Source organism: Octopus sinensis, linkage group LG14 (assembly GCF_006345805.1).
Source record: "Octopus sinensis linkage group LG14, ASM634580v1, whole genome shotgun sequence".
Classification (NCBI taxonomy): Eukaryota; Metazoa; Mollusca; class Cephalopoda; order Octopoda; family Octopodidae; genus Octopus; species Octopus sinensis.
Genome location: NC_043010.1, coordinates 16,091,332 through 16,112,203, shown reverse-complemented (window position 1 = coordinate 16,112,203; position 20,872 = coordinate 16,091,332). Strand labels below are relative to the sequence as shown.

General features: G+C 37.7%; 1 protein-coding gene across 1 annotated transcript; it reads right to left on the bottom strand.

Moving 5' to 3' along the window:
* Nucleotides 1–1,020: 1,020 nt before the first annotated feature.
* Nucleotides 1,021–15,965, bottom strand: LOC115219221 (distal membrane-arm assembly complex protein 2). The gene is made up of 6 exons (XM_029789356.2): nt 15,948–15,965; nt 15,385–15,520; nt 13,915–14,075; nt 10,995–11,212; nt 6,440–6,602; nt 1,021–1,432 (listed from the first exon to the last, which is right to left on the bottom strand). The coding sequence occupies exons 2-6, from the start codon at nt 15,463–15,465 to the stop codon at nt 1,282–1,284; spliced, it is 774 nt and encodes a 257-aa protein (XP_029645216.2). The 5' UTR covers nt 15,466–15,520; nt 15,948–15,965; the 3' UTR covers nt 1,021–1,281.
* Nucleotides 15,966–20,872: the final 4,907 nt, after the last annotated feature.

Here is a 20,872-nt window from a genome sequence, read left to right as displayed (position 1 = left end):
CCACACTTAGCAAATGGTAAATTGGATCAAACCATTATATTTTAGTGAATGGTTTTAGAAAACAAACTTCACAGATCTTTTCAGTTTGAACGGCAGTTTTTAACATAATTTCTAGGTAACTAAAAAATTTTAAACTTCATATACTGGTAGAATGTGTTTATAAAACATCTTTTTCTCTTGGCTTTATTGAGAAAATTCTATAGTTTGTAAGATATTTGTTGTTTTTTTCTTCAATTTCTGCAATTTCAACCAATCACTGACGTCCATTGAGGTAAACAACATTCTGTGCCGTATGAATATGTCCCTCGTTTAAGAAACAGATTGGGTTTATTTACGTTTGTGAAGAAAAAAAGATACCCTTCCCCCACCCCAACTTCACAGTTCTCTAGTTTCTGATAATATATTTCATATTAGCTTTTAATATACACACACACACACACACATAAATATATAGGATGTAGGATGTTTCTAACTCTGTCAGTGTATATAAAGCGCATATAATTACAGGTGTGTATAAGGAAATTGTACTTAAGAAATCAGCTGCAACAGATTGAAATCCTATTTTGCATTCTTTCCATCATCATTGTCGTTTAACGTCCGTTTTCCATGCTGGCATGGGTTAGACAGTTTGACTGGGACTGACAAGCCAGGAAGCTGCACCAGGTTCCAATCTGATCTGGTGATGTTTTTACAGCTGGATGCCCTTCCTAAAGCCAACTACTCCAAGAGTGTAGTGGGTGCTTTTTATGTGCCCCCAGCACAGGAGCCATCTTTATTCCAAATGAATGGAAAAACAGGATATTTTCCATTAACGCATTCCAAACACAAGCAAAATAGACGGACAGAAAGGAAATCAGACAAAAGACCTGAAATAAATAGAAAATAAATTTCTGATTTGTTAAGAAAGCTGTGTTCATATATTTTTTTTCAATTTTTCAGTAATTTTTAAACTTTCTTCATCATCATCATAATGAAGAAAGTTTAAAAATTATCGAAAAATTGAAAAAATATGAACACAGCTTTTTTAACAAATCAGAAATTTATTTTATAAACGAAAAAGAAAAATTTACATTGTTCATTTTCCTGAGACTATTGAGAAAAAGATGTCGTAAATAAAATTACAGCAAATTACCTCCCTTGAAATAAAATTTTTGTTTGTTGGCAAATTTGTCCAAGTTTTGCCTCGTTGAAAGTTCAGACTTGGACAGATGTCCATCTTAAAGATGTTTCTCTCTTAAATATGTCTGTCTAAAAGATATTTCTTTTGTAGTAAGGCTTTTGTTATTGTGACAATAAATGCTCTTTCGGGGACTGTTCTATCATGCTGGAGGTAAGAATACGACAGTTGATGTGAAAATCCTGTAACATAACGACTACAAATTCAAGCTCTTTAAGATTTGGTAAGTCTTTCAGAATTAGGGAATCCAGTTTTCTGCAAAAGAAAATAAAAGATTATCAAGATTACGATTTCTAATTTCTATCAAAGCTTACAAATGGAAAGTTATTTTATTAATCTTAAAAATTTGGAGAGATTTTAATTGAGAATCATCATCATCATCGTTTAACGTCCGCTTTCCATGCTAGCATGGGTTGGATGATTTTGACTGAGGGCTGGCAGCCAGATGGCTGCACCAGGCTCCAATCTTGATCTGGCAGAGGTTCTACAGCTGGATGCCCTTCCTAACGCCAACCACTCGGAGAGTGTAGTGGGTGCTTTTTATGTGCCACCGGGATGGGGGCCAGTCAGGCGGCACTGGCAATGACCTCGCTCGAATCTTTTTACACATGTCACCGGCACAGGTGCCAGTGAAGCGACGTTGGTAACGATCACGCTCGAATGGTGCCCTTTTACATGCCACAGGTAGAGAAGCCAGTTGGCTGCTCTGGCAACGATCACGCTCGGAGGGTGCTCTTGGCACCCTACTAGCACAGGCATAAGTGCCAGTAAGGCGACACTGGTAACGATCATACTCGAATGTAAAGAGAATGTAAAGAGATATAAATAAAAATCGTACGGCACAGCAATATACTATTTCTGTTACTTGTCTTAATGATGATGATGATGATGGTGAAGATGGTAATGTTAGTCCACAAAAGAGAAGTGAATTAGTAAAAGCAACAAAATGAAATATAACTGGTACAGGTCTGTCGTTACATCGACAAACACTCTTTTACTTGTTTCAGTCATTTGACTGTGGCCATGCTGGAGCACCGCCTTTAGTTGAGCAAATCGACCCCAGGACTTATTCTTTGTAAGCCCAGTACTTATTCTATCGGTCTGTTTTGCCGAACCGCTAAGTTACGGAGACGTAAACACACAAGCATCGGTTGTCATGCGATGTTGAGGGGGACAAACATAGATACACAAACATATACACACACGTACATATATATATATATACGACGGGCTTCTTTCAGTTTCCGTCTACCAAATCCACTCACAAGGCTTTGGTCGACCCGAGGCTATAGTAGAAGACACTTGCCCAAGGTGCCATTCAGTGGGACTGAACCCGGAACCATGTGGTTCGTAAGCAAGCTACGTACCACACAGCCACTGATGAATATTTTGTGGAAAGTAAGACTGCAGGAACTAAAGATCAGTTACCAAACTGTTTTTAACATAACTGGCACAAAATATTTTTATCTTCTTGCATGTTCAGACCAAACAGATTCAGCTTCTCATGCATAACCTACAATGTCATTCTGAAAATAAACAATCACATCATTGAAATCTGAAAGCTACGAGATAATCCAGGATTAACTCAAAAAGGAGAACATTTGACAGAATAAACTGAATGCAAAATGGTTAAACTAGAATTTAACAACTGCAGTCAGCTGTTTGACTTTGGTTTGTCAGCGAACAACATAAATAAAAACACCTTTTCTAACTTGTGCACAAGGCCGGTAATTTCGAAGAGAGGTGTCGGGTGGGGTAAATCAATCAACTTGACTCTTGGTTCTCAACTGGAATGAAGGATGAAAGGCAAAGATGATCTCAGCGAAATTTGAACTCAGAACACAAAGACAGACGAAATGCTGGTAAACGTTTTACCTGGCATGCTAACAATTCTGCCAACTCACTGCCTTTCCCATTATCTTCTTGATGATGATGATTATGATGATGATGATGAAGATGATTATGATGAAGATGATGATGATGGTGGTGGTGGTGGTGATGATAATGAATGCCCGGATGCAGTACCAAGGCAGTGGCTCTCATGGCTTCTGATCTTAACTGATTGGAAGTAGTATCATGTACATTGTTTTGTCTTGGTATAAAAGATGGGCTACAGCAAATATTCTGCTCAGTACCACAGATTTGCTTGTCAGTTGTTTGACCTTAACCAGTTGAGCATGTCCCTTGGTGGCTGACGATATGTGCATCTCTGATCACGAGCAAATGTAGTGGGGGAGCATCATAGCCATGTGCTGAGAGGAATTCTTTGAGGTTTGAATAATTCACCTCTGGAAACATGGGTGTTTCTGTTAATTTTGGGGGAAGGGGATGAGTTGATAACATTGACCCCAGTGTTTCACTGGTACTTAATTTTTTTAACTCCCAAAAGGATGAAAGGCAAAGTTGACCATGGCAGAATCTGAACACTCAGAACATAGCGATGGGCAAAATACTGCAAAGCATTTTGCCCAGCATGTTAATGGCTTTGCCAGCTTGCAGCAGCAATAATAATAATAATAATAATTATAAACTGGGATTTATTTTAATGATCCTGCAAAGATGAAAGGCAAAGTTTACATAGGCAAGATTTTAATATAAAAGGACAAAGATCAATATTCTATAATACATTAAATATATTGAACTATTGAAAGCCATCCATAGATCTGGCACACAGCTCAGAATGGTAAGATTAAATATAATAATTAATTGTTGGGTTCTTAAATGAGGGACATAGAATAGGATTAGGGATAAAACATATTGATTAGCCAGAAGACAGGCAACCCTCATGATCCTTTCTAGGGCCATTCAGATATGTTATTCCTATGTTGGAGATCTGGTTGGAACCAAACAAACATTGCTAAGGGTACTCACAGGTGGTACTGTAATGGATGAAAGCCACTACAGCACTTAAAAGACAGCTGAAAAACTTGTGGATACCTAAGGTTACAGGTAGTAAGCAACCTGCTATCCATATAAATCCTAGCAGGAATAAGAGTAGATCTGAGCCAAACCAAAATAATAATAATAATCAGGTTGAAAGAGCACTGGAGGAGGAGGAGGAGAAATGTAAGATTTTGTGGGACTTTCCTATTCAAATGGATAAGAAGCTAGAAAATAATAGACCAGAACATAGCAATAATAGACAGGGAAAAGCAAAGTTGCTTACTAATTGATCCGTATCATGTCCATTTGATTCCAGGATTATAACGAAAGAGGATGAAAAACAAAAAACAAAAAAAAAAAAATACAATCACTTAAAGTTTGAAATTGCAAGAATTTGGAATATGAAAACTGTAAAGATTTTGCCAGTAATAATTGATGCATTGGGAACTGTGAGTAAAGATAGAGAGAAATGGTTGAAGGAGATTGGAATAGAATGTCTTTTTGGGGAGGAGGTGGGGCCAGTTGATTAGATTGACCCCAGTGCAGAAAGGGTTGCTGAAAGCAAATACGATAAGAAATTGTGGGACATGACCATGTTTTATACAATTTCATTGAGGCTAGAATCATTTTCATAGAAAAGAAGAACAAAGCTGGGATCTTTTCGGTTTGAACGGCAGTTTTTTCTAGCGGTGTCATATGAAATTGTCACCCATAATTATGACCCTAATATCGATCTATTGCATTTCAATCTGTTTTAGGGTTAGGTTTAGTTAGGGTTAGGGGTGGGGGGAAGGGTGTCTTTTTTTCTTCACAAATGTAAATAAACCCAATATGTTTCTTAAACGAGGGACATATTCATACGGCACAGATTGGGTTTTTTTTTACCTCAATAGACATATTTGATTGGTTGAAATTGCAGAAATTGCAGAAAAAGAACAACAAATATCTTACAAACTATAGAATTTTCTCAATAAAGCCAAGAGAAAAAGATGTTTTATAAACACATTCTACCAGTATACGAAGTTTAAAATTTTTTAGTTACCTAGAAATTATGTTAAAAACTGCTGTTCAAACCAAAAAGATCCCAAAGCTGTTATTGTGGATATTGCATCAGTGTGGGACGAAAGGATGAATGAGAAAGAATGTGAGAAAGTGGAAAAATATGAAGAGCTGAAGTGAGAAATCATGAAACTATGGAGAATCAGGCATGTAGAAGTGGTTCCGATTGTGGTTGGCACACAGGGATCCCTTAGTAAAAGGTTGGATGGATGGGTTGTGAAGCAAGGAATTACTCCGAGGATGGGACTGTTGCAGAAAACAGCCTTGTTAGGAACAACAAGGATTCTAAGGAAGGTGTTAGAAAGTTTAAGGAGAAGGGATGATTCAAAGGACCTTTAGCCATTGGATATGGCTCACTCTTTTGGTATAGTGTAGGTATAATAACATCTGCCAGAGCAAAAGCATCACTGAAAATAACAACAATGATGCAAATATTTTTAGAGGACCTTAAAGCAACTCAGGTGAGAAGTCAGGTAAATTATGTAAGGTGGCATGTAAAAAGCACCATCCGAACGTGGCCGATGCCAGTGCCGCCTTGACTAGCTTCCGTGCCGGTGGCATGTAAAAAGCACCAATCCAATTGTGGCCGTTGCCAGCCTTGCCTGGCACGTAAAAAAGCACCCACTACACTCACGGAGTAGTTGGTGCTAGGAAGGGCATCCAGCTGTAGAAACACTGCCAGATCAGACTGGGGCCTGGTGCAGCCTTCTGGCTTCCCAGATCCCGGTTGAACCGTCCAACCCGTGCTAGCCTGGAATACAGATGTTAAACGAAGATGATGATGATGTCAATAATTAAAGACAAGACATTACCCATAGGGAACAAGGAGAGGAGACAGTGATGGAGATGAACCCCACAGTGTTTTACTGGGATTTATTTTAATGATCCTGCAAAGATGAAAGGCAGAGTTTACATAGGCAAGATTTTAATGTAAAAGGACAAAGATCAATATTCTATAATACATTAAATATATTGAACTATTGAAAGCCATCCATAGATCTGGCACACAGCTCAGAATGGTAAGATGAAATATAATAATTAATTGTTGGGTTCTTAAATGAGGGACATAGAATAGGATTAGGGATAAAACATATTGATTAGCCAGAAGACAGGCAACCCTCATGATCCTTTCTAGGGCCATCAAGATATGTTGTTCCTATGTTGGAGATCTGGTTGGAACCAAACAAACATTGCTAAGGGTACTCACAGGTGGTACTGAAATGGATGAAAGCCACTACACAACATCAACCTTTGGCTACTAATCTATTATCATGTCAATATGCAAAGAGAAAAGGAAAACAAACAAAAGTGAATACTTACGATAGTTTATGGAGTGAGGCAATGCCTCTTTCTGAAATATTAGGGCAGCCACTGAGATCAAGGAATTCCAAAGTATCACTGAATATGTGGAATCGATCCAGGCACCAATCATCAATGAATTCACAGTTCTTGAAACTTAAATAGCGAAGTTTAGATAGATACACTGCAATGTAAATAACAGAATTATTTAAACTTTTGTTACCTTTTCTAAGGTTATTAAAATAACTTTTATTCCTCTGTAATTGCTCAGTCAACAAAATATTTTGAACAAAATCCACTTATTTCTTTGTCTTACTTCATATGACTTGCAAAACCCAAACAAAGTTTTCTTTCAAGATTTTGCGTATCTTTTAATCAGACCAATGTAGTTTCTTCTTGCAGTAGACTGCAAAAATTCAAATTTCAGATCTTTTCGGTTTGAACGGCAGTTTTTAACATAATTTCTAGGTAACTAAAAAATTTTAAACTTCGTATACTTGTAGAATGTGTTTATAAAACATCTTTTTCTCTTGGCTTTATTGAGAAAATTCTATAGTTTGTAAGATATTTGTTGTTGTTTTTCTTCAATTTCTGCAATTTCAACCAATCACTGACGTCCATTGAGGTAAACAACATTCTGTGCCGTATGAATATGTCCCTCGTTTAAGAAACAGATTGGGTTTATTTACATTTGTGAAGAAAAAAAGATACCCTTCCCCCACCCCTAACCCTAAAACAGATTGAAATGCAATAGATCGATTCTAGGGTCATAATTATGGGTGACAATTTCATATGACACCGCTAGAAAAAACTGCCGTTCAAACCGTAAAGGTCCCAAATTTTTCACATTGACCACATCAATCTTATGAATGTTGCATCAACAAGTCATGAAAATGGGAAATGGCCAACTGAACATGGAACTTGATTAGCAGCATTGAAACATTTCCTCGTACATTTGCTTCTGCTTTAATTCATATCTCAAAGATCGGTAACAGAGTTTCCAGGGAGATATTTGGGACTATAGCTGGGCAGCTTGTCTTGTGGAGATTCGGTCACATCTGTAACAATGGCATGAATGTTGGTGAAGGGCGGGGTATTGATATTACCAGCAGTGGAATTGGTACAGTTATCAGAACTGTACTCTCTTTTACTCTTTTAATTGTTTCAGTCATTTGACTGCGGCCATGCTGGAGCACCACCTTTAGTCGAGCAAATCGACCTCGGGACTTATTCTTTGTAAGCCCAGTACTTATTCTATCGGTCTCCCATGCCGAACCGCTAAGTGACGGGGACGTAAACACACCAGCATCGGTTGTCAAGCAATGCTAGAGGGACAAACACAGACACACAAACATATACATACACATGCATACATATATATACATATATACGACAGGCTTCTTTCAGTTTCCGTCTACCAAATCCACTCACAAGGCATTGGTCGGCCCGAGGCCATAGCAGAAGACACTTGCCCAAGATGCCATGCAGTGGGACTGAACCCAGAACCATATGGTTGGTAGGCAAGCTACTTACCACACAGCCACTCCTGTACTGTGAAGAATTAATATGTAATGTGTATTGGACAGTCGAAGAAACTTGCAGGTAAGTATTGCTTCGTATGGTTGATATGACTGTGTTAGCATCTGTCCATAATAGGGGATATTTCTCAAAAGAAAGGTGTCAGGAATTAATTCAAAGAATGGTTTCCACACTGGAAGTTTCTGGACATGTTTCTGACCTGGAGTTTCTTAATTACGCATGAGTGCATTAGATTTTTAATGAATTTCTTAATGCAGAAGTTGTGTCTGAAAGTCAGAGAGATTTAGAAATTAGGTTGGTGAACGTTTCTGAGTATACTGGGGATGGCATTATATTTCAAAGAGTGTCTAGAGAGCGCTGATCTGACAGGCAGCCCTTGCCCATCTCACCAGAAGTTGGAATAAGTTCTCTATAATGGTGAAGTTGACTAAGCTCAGATATAAAAATAAAAGAGTACTGTAGTTTGTTTGAAGCATTGTGGGATATATAATGATTTGAACACCCACAGCACTGCAGTTAAGTAAAGGTTAAAGAATAAAAGATTTACCTTAAAACATTTTATAATCTCGTAATTTGGTGAGAATCTCTTTTTTTTTTTAAAGGAATCATGAAAATAGGATAACACATTTATGTTTGTAGTAATTTCAAGGTTTTATGGTGTTGAAGTATGGCAAAAGCAGACATGTAAATTGCATTACAACAGTTATATCTAGGGAATTCTTCTGTCAGAATTCCATCGTTAGTTGATAGGTCAGGGACCATTCAAGTGAGAGGATGTGGGGCAGAGGCCACATTCTACACTGGATAGGCCCCAATGAGAATGGTCAGATTAGTGACACTTTCAACAACATGTGGCCTTAAAACTTTGTGCATGATTGAAATTCCCATGAATGAAGAAGCATTCTACTGTCTTCATCATTGCTTACAAGAAGAAAGTAAATTTTCATTTGAAAAATTGGGTTTTTAAATCTTCATTATTTTCACATCCCTTGCCTTCGAGCCACAGGAATAGGAAACTTGTCAACAGGCATAAGGGATATATTTATTAATAGCTTGAGGAATTTTATATTTCATTATGAGATTAATAATTCTTTAGGCACAAGGTTTAAAATTTTAGGGAAAGGGGCCAGTTGATTATACTGACCCCAATGCACATCATCATCATCATTTAGCATGTTTTCCAAGAGTTGGATGATTTAGCAGGAGCTGGCAAGGCTGGAGAGCTGCCCAGGATCCAATTGTCTGTTTTTGCCATGGTTTCTATGGCTGGATGTCCTTCCTAAAGCCAACCCCTTTACAGAATGTATTGGGTGCTTTTTACGTGGCACCAGCACGGGTGCTGCTATGTACCACTGGCACTGGCATGAGTGCTTTTTACATCATGCCAGCACAAGAGCTTTTTATGTGGGGCACCAGCATGGGTTGAAAAGGACCGGCCTGTATGTATGGATGGCCACAGTTTTACTTAGCTTGATGTGTTTTCTCAAGCACAACAAATTACCAAAAGCCTCGGTCCCTCGGTCCCTCATCATATCCTCAGTAAGGCCCAATATCTGGAGATCATTTCTCACCACCTCATCCCATGTCTTCCTTCTTTTACCCCTTCCGCATGTTCCCTCCACAATTAGAGATCGGCACTTCTTTATGCAGCTACCTTTATCTAAATGCACCACATGACCATATCAGTGCAGTCTTCTCTCTTCCACACTACATCTGATGCCTCTTAGACCCAATTTTTCTCTTAAATCATTTACACTCTGCCATGCATGCACACTGACATTACCCATTTAACAGAGAGCATGCTAGCTTTATTTCTTTCAAGCCTTCACAAGTTCTCCATAGTCAGATCCCATATTTCACTGCCATGTAGCAAAGCTATATGTACACAAGCATCATATAGTCTGCCTTTCACTCTGAGGTAGGCCCTTAGTCACCAACAAAGGTAGAAGCTCTCTGAACTTTACCCAGCTGGTTCTTATTCTAGCAACTCCACTTTCAGAGGTTCCTTCTCCACTGCTAATTTGGCTACCCAGGTAACAAAATGTATCTACTACCTCTAAGGATCCACCCACACATTTCCTGTACACCCTTAGCATCACACAAAGACTACTTTCTCTGTTAACCTAGCTGTGATTCCACTGCACTCTTATGTGTCTGCAGCTTGCAATGGGTACACTGTATGGGGTTTCTACCTCCACCTTTTATACAATAGTAAAAACTTGTACAGAAAGACAATGAAAGAACATATGGAAAACAGGAAAACCACACAAAAGGATGTGGACATGCTCTTCCCTCCTTAGTTATTGACCAAAGATCATCACGATTTTGATGCCTTATTGATAATATTGTTCATTTTGGTGATGCCAACAGAAACATGCTGCTGGAATATAAATGAGTGACATGAAGGACAGAATGAGAGAAGCACAAAGAAAAGAGGAAACAGTAAAAAGGACAAGTTATGAGGACAACAGGACATAACAGGACATAAAACATAAACAAATAATACAGGTTTTTTGTTTTTTTTAATATACACCGATGGCATTTCAGCAGTACATATATATATATATAAATACAATAAGAAGCTTCCAAATAGGAAAGCCTTGTGCTAGAAAGAGCAGTAGAAAACTCAAACCACCAAATAAGGATAAATTCTCGAAAGGAATGAAAATTAAAAACGTTTACCATCTCAACTATTTCCCAGACCATGGTTTCTAACTATTTCCAGCAAAAAAATATTTGCTGAAGGCCAGTTTCATCAGTGGGACAGCCTTTAGATTTCAAACATACAGACAGCCAGATCCACATGCAAAACTAACTGCCTGTATATCCTAAATTTTCAAACCACTGCACAGACGCAGATTATACCGGCGACAGAGAGGATGCTGGTAAAAATTTATCAAAGAATATTTAAACATAATAAATAACAATAGGGTAATAAGAAATTATATATATATATATATCCATATAAAATGTTGTGTATATAAAATTATAACTTCAGTTAATTTACTTGACCGTAATCGTGGAAGAAAGAACTTACCCAAGCTATCAAAAGCTTCATACATTAAGCGTGTGTTGGAAGCATCAATCCCCTCGACATACATGCCAGCAATTTTATGTCTCGGCAACAATACCTTATTCTGGATTGCTCTGTGCCACATATCATCATCCAAAAACTTAACAGAGGCTCCACGGGCCAAAAGAAAATGTGCCGAAGCCAAGTCTGGACCCAAAATCCTGTGTCTTTCTGGACGATACCTGCAAAAAGATAGTGAAAGGAAATGCAATGAAATGCTGGGATTTGCATGTTTCTTGAGGATTTTGGTACAAGGCAAGTAATTTCTGGGGAGGGAATGAGTTGATTACACCAACCCCAGCGTTCAAATGGTACTTATTTTATGGACAAAGAAAGGATGAAAGGCAAAGTCAACAGAATTTGAACTCAGAATGTACACACAGATGAAATGCTGCTAAGCACTTTGTCCATTGTGCTAATGATTTTGCCAGCTCACTGCCTTCTTAATAATAATAATAATAATAATAAAATAATAATAATAATAATAATGAAAATAATAATAATAATAATAATAATGATGAAATAATATAATAATAATAATAATAATATAATAATAATAATAATAATAATAATAATAATGAAAATAATAATAATAATAATAATAATGATGAAAATAATAATAATAATAATAATAATATAAAATGTCTCCAGTAGTTTAAAGGAACTCTTAAAGAATAGAGCACAGTTGAAGTTTCATGGGCATTAAATAGCTGGAGGATAAATTTCTCCTGGATATGATGTCAATCTATCTCAAATGAAACTCACAGGAAATCTGTTACCAAATAAAATGACACAAATAAAGCCGAGTCTGATTTATGAGGAGATGCTCCAATAGAATCTCACTCAACGTGTGACTGAATTCTTAAATATAAAGTTCTTAACCTTATATTGCATTCTGAGTAGTTAAAACAACAAACCCCAAGCCATTTTGCTTGTTTGAACAGGATTCCAAATTGGAAAGAAAGCTTTATGGTAAAAATCTACTTTCTATACTTCAAGACAAGCAGAAGACTGTCTTTCTGGAAACAACATGGGTGGATGTCTTGATGGGAAACTTAAACTATACAGTTTTACTAAAGTTACAAGAGATGAACAATTTTTATTTACTACTAGCACTATGACCAGGCAACGCGGTATCATAGTGCTAGTGCATGCATATACAGCTGCGTGCGTGCGCACATACACGCGAGTACTGTCCAAATCTCCAACCAATCACATACAGCTAGCTGGCATTCAATTGGCGTATCAAGTTTCAGGCATTTTGATTGGGTTTTGGATAGAAAATTCACAAAAAAGTCATTTCTATTGATTTTTTAATGGCTATGCGTGGTGCTGGGGAAATGTAAAGATGTGCACGACCACCCTTGGACGGTTTTCAATGACTATAGAAAGTGTGAGCCCTCTAACTGAAAAATTGTGGATTTGTATAAAGGACACGTACGCAGACATTTTGCTGTTTATATATATAGAGATTTTATCATTCCTGTGTTTTTAGATAATCTTGATCAGATAATAAATTACATTTCAAGTATTTGTTGACATGTTTTTATTTATCTTCTGTGGCTTATTGTTGCTTTAAATGAACAAAGCCTCAAATGCCCGAATATTCTCACTTATATAAATATTTGCAACAGTGCCGCCTGACTGGCTCCTCTGCCAGTGGCATGTAAAAAGCACCATTCAAGCGTGGTCGATGCTAGTACCGCCTGACTAGCCGTCATGCCAGTGGCACATAAAAAGCCCCTACTACTACACTCTCGGAGTGGTTGGTATTAGGAAGGGCATCCAGCTGTAGGAACCTTGCCAGATCAGATTGGAGCTTAGTACAGTCTTCTGGCTTGCCAGTCCTCAGTCAAACCGTCCAACCCATGCCAGCATGGAAAGCGGACATTAAACGACAATGATGATGATGGTTCATTTTTCAGCTTTGGATTTTGATTGTCTTTCAGTAAAAATTATTTTGCTTTTTATTTGTCCTTAATAATTTATGCCAAATAAGGTTAACAGGTACATGGCTGAGTACTCTGCAGACATGTCTACTATGAGAGTTTTTATAAAAGAATATGAAAAGGTAGAACATTTCAATAACAACCATAAAGAGAAGGTGAAGAACTCATCTCTAAGACAGGTTTCTTTCTTTATTGATACTTAAAGAATAGAAAATTCTGATCTAAATCCCTTCCTGGTAGGATTTCAAATCAGATAACCGAAAAGGAAGGAATACCTACTCCAATATCTGATCTATTTAGTAGTAGTGGTAGTAGTAGTATTTGTTATTGAAGTGAATACCAGTGGGTATTTGGTGTTGTTTATTCAGAGAATAGCCTTATCTGTATATATATAAATGGCAAAATGTCTGCGTGTGTGTCCTTTATAAAAATCCACAATTTTTCAGTTAGAGGGCTTGCACTTTCTATGGTCATTCAAAACCGTCTAAGGGTGGTCGTGCACATCTTTACATTTCCCCAGTCACCTCGCAAAGCCATTAAAAAATCAATAGAAATGACTTTTTTGTGAATTTTCTATCCAAAACCCAATCAAAATGCCCGAAACTTGATACGCCAATTGAATACCAGCTAGCTGTATGTGATTGGTCGGAGATTTGGACAGTACTCGCGTGTATGTGTGCACGCACGTAGCTGTATATGCATGCACTAGCACTATAACCCCGGCGTTGCCAGGTCATAGTGCTAGTTCTAGTTGTGATGCTCCAGTCTTTTATTCAAACATTATGTTTTTGTGTACCAAGGAAAACAGCCAGTGTGTCCTTCATTTTAGATATAGTAAGGTCCAAGTTGAGTGACAACTGGCTGCTATTTCTTGCGGTGATTGTTGGTGGGGTAGGGTGGGGAGGGCAGTGATGATGATGATGATGACAACTTACATTTGATCCTGCTGTTCAATATCTAACATTTGGCTCTTCAGTTTCCCCGTCAACTCATCTATTGTATATTCTGTCTGAAAAAACTTCTGCATTTTTTTCAGATAACTAGACGACCGTGATGGTACTCGAAGGACTTGCCACAAACTAGGAACAACATGTCTCTGCAATAAATTGAAAAATCAAAATCAATATCGAAATCGATCAACATCAATGGAAATTGTAGCTGTGATACCAGTGGCACGTAAGAGAACCATCTGAACGTGGCCGTTGCCAGCGCCGCCCCGACTGGCCTCTGTGCCGGTGGCACGTAAAAAGCACCATCCGAAGTTTAAAAGTGGGCGATCTTTCGTCTCTAGTAGACCTTTCCGTCGATTTCCGTAAAAAAAATTATTTTTTTTTTACATATGGGCTTGCGGGAACTTTTGAAGTAATATACATACATATACACATACACCGAGTAAAAAATTTCAGTTATCTCTCTCTTTCACACATTACTCTGTCTCTTCACACACACTAACAGAAGCATTTCACTTACACAACATACTGTCTGTCTCCCACACCCCATCAAACACACACACACACACATATACATCAATGCTTCACATGTACGGTAACTTCAAAAGAACTTCCCTCGTCATAAAATCGCTTTCTCTTAGTCTCTTTCGCTCTCATTACTTCAAAAGTTTCCGCAAGCTCATATGTAAAAAAAAAAAATTTTTTTACGGAAATCGACGGAAAGGTCTACTAGAGACGAAAGATTGCCTAAAAGTGTTTAGTTACGTGGAAAATATTTTTAAAAAACTACCGTTTAAACGGAAAAGATCCAATTTCGTTTTAAAAACCCATTTTCCTAAAGTTTATGAAGGAAAAACTCGGATCTTGTGAATTTTCCGAAAGCCCCCCCCCCCGTTGATTTGCGCACATTTTTGTTTTCATATTCGTTTCACACACATTTTTTTTTTTACACCCGTTACATTATATATATATATATTTCTTTCGTTTCTGGGTAATATTGTAAACATTAACCATATTTTTAACACTGTTTCGATCTAACGTATGCGGAAAGACAACTATAAATGTTATAAATCCCGATTGAAAACTTATCAAAATACCAAGGAAATGACCTGTTATTTCAACACAACACAAAGTGTGATGCTTCCGACATCACTATTTATTCATATCTTATCAAACTCCTGATTGCTACACCATCCTGTACTTAGGATGTCTAATATAAAAGGGAAGCTTAAAGTAACAAACACATGTGGAGCGAAGAAATTGCCATGACCTTAAAACGAATGAGAGAAAATATGACATTACAAGGGAAAATAGACGACAAGCAAAGAGAGAGCAAAAATTTGTAGAAGGAGAGTCAACTAAAACGCAACTCCTGTTAAATTTGCGCGTCGTCTACGTAATTTTCGCAAAATTTGTTCAGTTCTATTTGTTTTATCTTCTTCCAAAAAAACTCACCTCTAAGAGGACAGCCATTGTTGTTGGAAGCGGTGAAGAACGAAAAACATCCACCGTAGCAATTATTTCCACAAGCAACATGTACCATATGTATGTTAACACACAATATAAAATTTTACATTTCAGTTTATTTGGACAGTTGTGGGATCTTTTCAGTTTGAACGGCAGTTTTTAAAAATAATTTCCACATAACTAAAAAATTTTAAACTTCGTATACTGGTAGATTGTGTTTTTAAAACATCTTTTTCTCTTGCTTTTATTGAGAAAATTCTATAGTTTGTAAGATATTTGTTGTTGTTTTTTCTTCAATTTCAACCAATCAGTGACGTCTATTGAGGTAAACAACATTCTGTGCCGTATGAATATGTCCCTCGTTTAAGAAACAGATTGGGTTTATTTACATTTGTGAAGAAAAACAGATACCCTTCCCCCACCCCTAATCCTAACCCTAAAACAGATTGAAATCAATACTAGGGTCATAATTATGGGTGACAATTTCATATGACACCACTAGAAAAAACTGCCATTCAAACTGAAAAGATCCCAGTTGTGTAGTGCAGTGGAAAAACCATCAGCGCTAGATTGAGGAGATACGACATAAATCTGCATTCTGTCTTGTTTTCTATTCTTCCTCAGAGTAATGCTGAGTGTTGATCAATTTGAAAAGAAAGCATACATTTCCCTGTCTATGTTTGCAATGATCCCAAAAGGATCTATTCAGATCCGGACAAAAACCATCAGAATACTTAAGACCAGATTTTACCCCAGACAATGTTAAAAACGCGATCACTTCCTTTCTTTCAAAGTTTGTCATAGAATGAGTCTTGACCACCATGTTAAGGATGCCTCTCCCTTTGGTCGCCACGGCTGAGCTTGAGCATTTGCAATGTTTCGCATAGTTCTTGAATAAAGTTTCTTCTGAAATTATCCTTCCTTAAGTACATGCTCTTTGTTTGATGTTAGGCTATTAGACTCCTTTTCGTTTTGTGTTGTACTTGTGAACACCTAAGGGTTCTCCTCTACCAAATAAACTGGTAGAGGAGAGTCTTCGAAGACACCATGTTCCCCGCTTGTTATGGATCGTTTTTGCAATTTCCGGATGATATCTCGTTGTAAGCTGGATTGAGGAGCTGTTGTTCACGTCACAAGGCCATTCAAAAGCATGCTTTCTGAAGCATCCAGAGTTGTTCTCGGATCTTTTCGGTTTGAACGGCAGTTTTTTCTAACGGTGTCATATGAAATTGTCACGTAATACATATTTTTTTCAATACAACATTTGAATTAATAGTTATAACACATCAATATATGCAATGCATTTATAAATTACATGTTAAACATATGAAATTAGCCTTTCCAATACAGCTTTACAATTATAATGTTCATATACAGTTCATTTCATTTCACTGGAAATAAAAATTTTATATATATAATCCAGGAATTGGGGTCACCAATTTTCCTGTAGCGGTTTTAAGCTACCTTGAGTTTTCTCTTAGGTTATATTATTATAGAGCTAACGTATGAACGTGTTTGATCTGTCGTGGAAGGCTCCTCGACTCCATGGGTCGCCACGGTCTTTCTTGCCGCCTGAATGCTGGTCGTTTCGCGCGTCATACGGAGTTGAGCCTGATACTCAAGAGGAGCTTGGCCCAGGCAAACATCCCCTCCATCTTGGAACCATCTGGATTGTCCAGATGTAACGGGAAAAGATCTGACTTCCTCACCCTGTGTCCCTGGTCACGAGGCAGATGCCTTGTGTGGGATATCAAAAATTAGCGACTCCTTTGCTTCTTCTCACACACTGGATGGTGCGAGCGGAACAAAATCCTGAAATACCGCGATCTGCCGCCCAACTACATTTTCCATCCTATGGCGTTCGAGATGTTTGGTGGGGTCAGACCACTAACTGCGAGAGGTAACTGGGGAGGCTCGTGAGGGCGCCTGGCTGTTGCAGCACATCAGCCTCGTCATCACCTGCAGCAATGCTGCAAGCATGCTGGCATGTCTCAACAGCCATTAGAGAGCTTTTGTATTTTCTGTTTTGTCCAATTTTCTAATTTAATTTTGCAAAACTATTGAACATCATCGAAATAAAAATAACATTGATTTTACAGTTTCAATAGAATTAAATACTAACAAATGATATGCCTATTAGGCATTGTAGAGATTGTAAGGTGGCGAGCTGGCAGAATCGTTAGCACGCCGGGCGAAATGCGTAGCCGTATTTCGTCTGCTGTTACGTTCTGAGTTCAAATTCCGCCGAGGTCGACTTTGCCTTTCATCCTTTCGGCGTCGATAAATTAAGTACCAGTTACACACTGGGGTCGATATAATCGACTTAATCCGTTTGTATGCCCTTGTTTGTCCCCTCTGTGTTTAGCCCCTTGTGGGTAGTAAAGAAATAGGTATTGTAGAGATTGTTATTGTATTTTTTAAATCATTTATCATACTGGCAACAAGATTTATATGTAATGAAAATGCAAACCATTCTTTCTTTTTTCAACAGCTCCTCTAATTATTATTATTTTTTTTTTTTCGCTTTGTGGAATTACCACGGGTCCCACTAGTACAATATTCTTTTTATTTTGTGGGTTTGATGAATATTGTGAATCGAGACGTGGACGCTGTATAGGAGGCAAATACGAGTACTTGACCAGTTCCACATCCGCTGCTTGCGATGAATCATGGGGATTTCCTGGGTGAACAGAGTCTCCAACACTGAGGTGCTTCGCAGAGCCGAAATGCCTGGGATCAAAGCCCTCATCATGAAAGCCCAGCACCGGTGGGTCGGACATGTAGTCCAAATGGACGACGCGCGTCTACCAAAGATGATCTTCTTCTTTGAGCTGGCTTCTGGAGCAAGACACTCTGGAAGGCCACGGAGGCAATACAAGAACAGCCTGAAAACTTCCCTTTGTTGTTGTTATATATATATAATGTATTGAGTATTAAAGGAAGTAGTGAGTACTTAGTATGAAAGATTAAGAAAATGAGAGAGACTGAAACAACGTGTTAACGATACAAGATACTTTATTCGACTGCCGTTGTTGTACAAGTTAATTGTTTTGGCGGGAAACAAAGTGAAAGTCCTTTTATCAAGGGAGACAATGGGCGACGTTGATTGTTCATGTTTGTTGTGATGATTATATAACATCTTCCTTTTTTTTTTTTTTTATATCATCTGTATCTACAGGGAATAATTATTCGTCGTCCACTTTTTGTGGTTTTATTATTTTGTAGTGTTGAATTCTGTAGTTGTGCTGTTTTTGTTTTTTCATGCGTGTTTGTTGACTTTGGAAATATATTTTCATAATCTAATTCTTCTGTTATGCGAACGTGTTCGTTTGTTTTAAGAATATGTTGTCTATTTCGTTTGACTGTATTTCCTTCCTCTGTTATTACTAAGTATGAACGAGGTTGCTCTAGTTTTTTAATTATTTTGCCCCTTCTAAACCAATTGTTGTTAAACTTAATTCTAACCGTGTCGTGTGGTTTTAACTCTGGGAGTCCTGTTGTAATGTTTGATTTCTTCTTTTCGTGAGGCCTGATACCAATTTTGTCGTGTAGTATGTTTGGGAGATTTGTTCGCAATGTTCTATTCATTATTTGATTTGCAGGGGATGGTGCACCATTTTGTAATTTAGTCGTGCGTAATGCTAAGAGCGCTAACTGAGGTTCTTCGTCACTTTTGAATGCCTTTTTTAGCGTCTTTTTTATTGTCTGTATATTTCTCTCAACCATGCCATTCACTTGATGATAATGCGGGCTTGTCTTCGTGTGATGAAAATGCCAATTTTTTGCAAATTTTTTGAATTCAGCCGAATTGAATTCTGGACCGTTGTCACTTACAACTGTTTGCGGAATTCCGAATTTAGCAAAAGTTTCTTTTAATTTTTTGATTACGGTTTTTGACTGGCAATCATTTATTTCGTGTAGATCAAAAAATCTTGTTGTATAGTCAATAATTGTGACATACGAATTTCCAGACAGGTGAAATACGTCTGTACCCACTTTGGTCCATGGTGTAGTAGGTATTTCATGATTTATTAGTGGTTCGGCTGCTTGTTGATTTTTGTAGTCAATGCAGTATGAGCATGTGTTAATCATGTCTTTGATTTGAGCGTTAATGCCGGGCCAGTATATACATTCTTTCGCTCTCTCTATGCATTTTTCGATACCCATGTGTCCGGTATGTATTTCCTGTAGAGCTTCTCTACGTAATGACTTAGGTACAATTATTCTTGAACCTTTTAGAACGAGACCATTGACGATTGATATTTCATCACGAACAGATACGAATGGTTTGATGTTTATTGGTATTTTGTCTTTTGGGGGCCATCTGTTCTTGTATATGTGACGAGTGTCTGTAGAGACGGGTCGTCTGCAGTGGCTTCTTTATACTCTTTTAATTTAGTGTCGGCTATGGGGTAATTTTTTATTACTGCATGAATGTGCGATTTCATATCTTCGTCTGATACTTCTGGAGTATTTTGCTCAAGGTATGCACGTGATAGGGTATCTGCAACAATTGATTCTTTACCAGGTATGTGGTTTAGGTCAAAATCATATCTTTGTAATGTTAGTAGAAATCTTTGGATTCTGGGGGGGCATTTAGTGATCGATTTTTTGAATATTTGCTTCAACGGTTTATGGTCATTTTCGATTCTGAAATGAGTTCCGTATATAAACTGATGAAATTTCTTGCATGCGAAAACTATACTGAGAGCTTCGCTCTCTATCGGACAGTAGTTTTGTTCCGCTTGAGTTGTTGCACGAGATGCAAACGAAACAGGTAGCCATCTTTCGTTGTGTTTCTGCTCAAGTATCGCTCCGAGCCCATGCTTACTAGCATCTGTAGTTATTTTTATTGGTAGATCTGGATCATAAAATTGTAGCACTGGTTTTCTGGTAATCATTTCTTTTAGCTTTTTTATTGCTTCGATTTGTGGTTTGTCGAATGACCATAACGTGTCACTCTGTAGAAGCTGGCGCAATGGTGCTGTGACTTCGGAGTAATTAGATAAAAATTTACATAGGTAATTTGTCATACCTAGGAATCTTTGTAATTCTTTTTTACTTGTTGGCAGTGGCATGTGAATGATTGCTTGTACCTTGGTTGGATCTTGTTTTATCCCTTCGCTGGTTAATATATGCCCAAGGTACTTGATTTGTGATTCATAGAAGATACACTTTGATTTATTTAACTTTAATCCGTGCTTTCGGATTCGATCGAAAACTTGTTGTAGTCTATTTGTGTGTTCTTCTAAAGTGTTGGACCAGATTATGATGTCATCCTGTGAATTTCTTGCTCCTTCTATGCCCTCTATTATTTTTGCAATTTCTTTTTGGAAAACTTCACTGGCGCTGTGAATTCCAAAGGGTAGTCGTGTGAAGCGATACCTTCCAAAAGGTGTGTTGAACGTTAAAAGATGGGAGCTTTCTTCGTCAACTGGAATTTGCCAGTATCCATTAGATGCATCGAGTTTTGAAA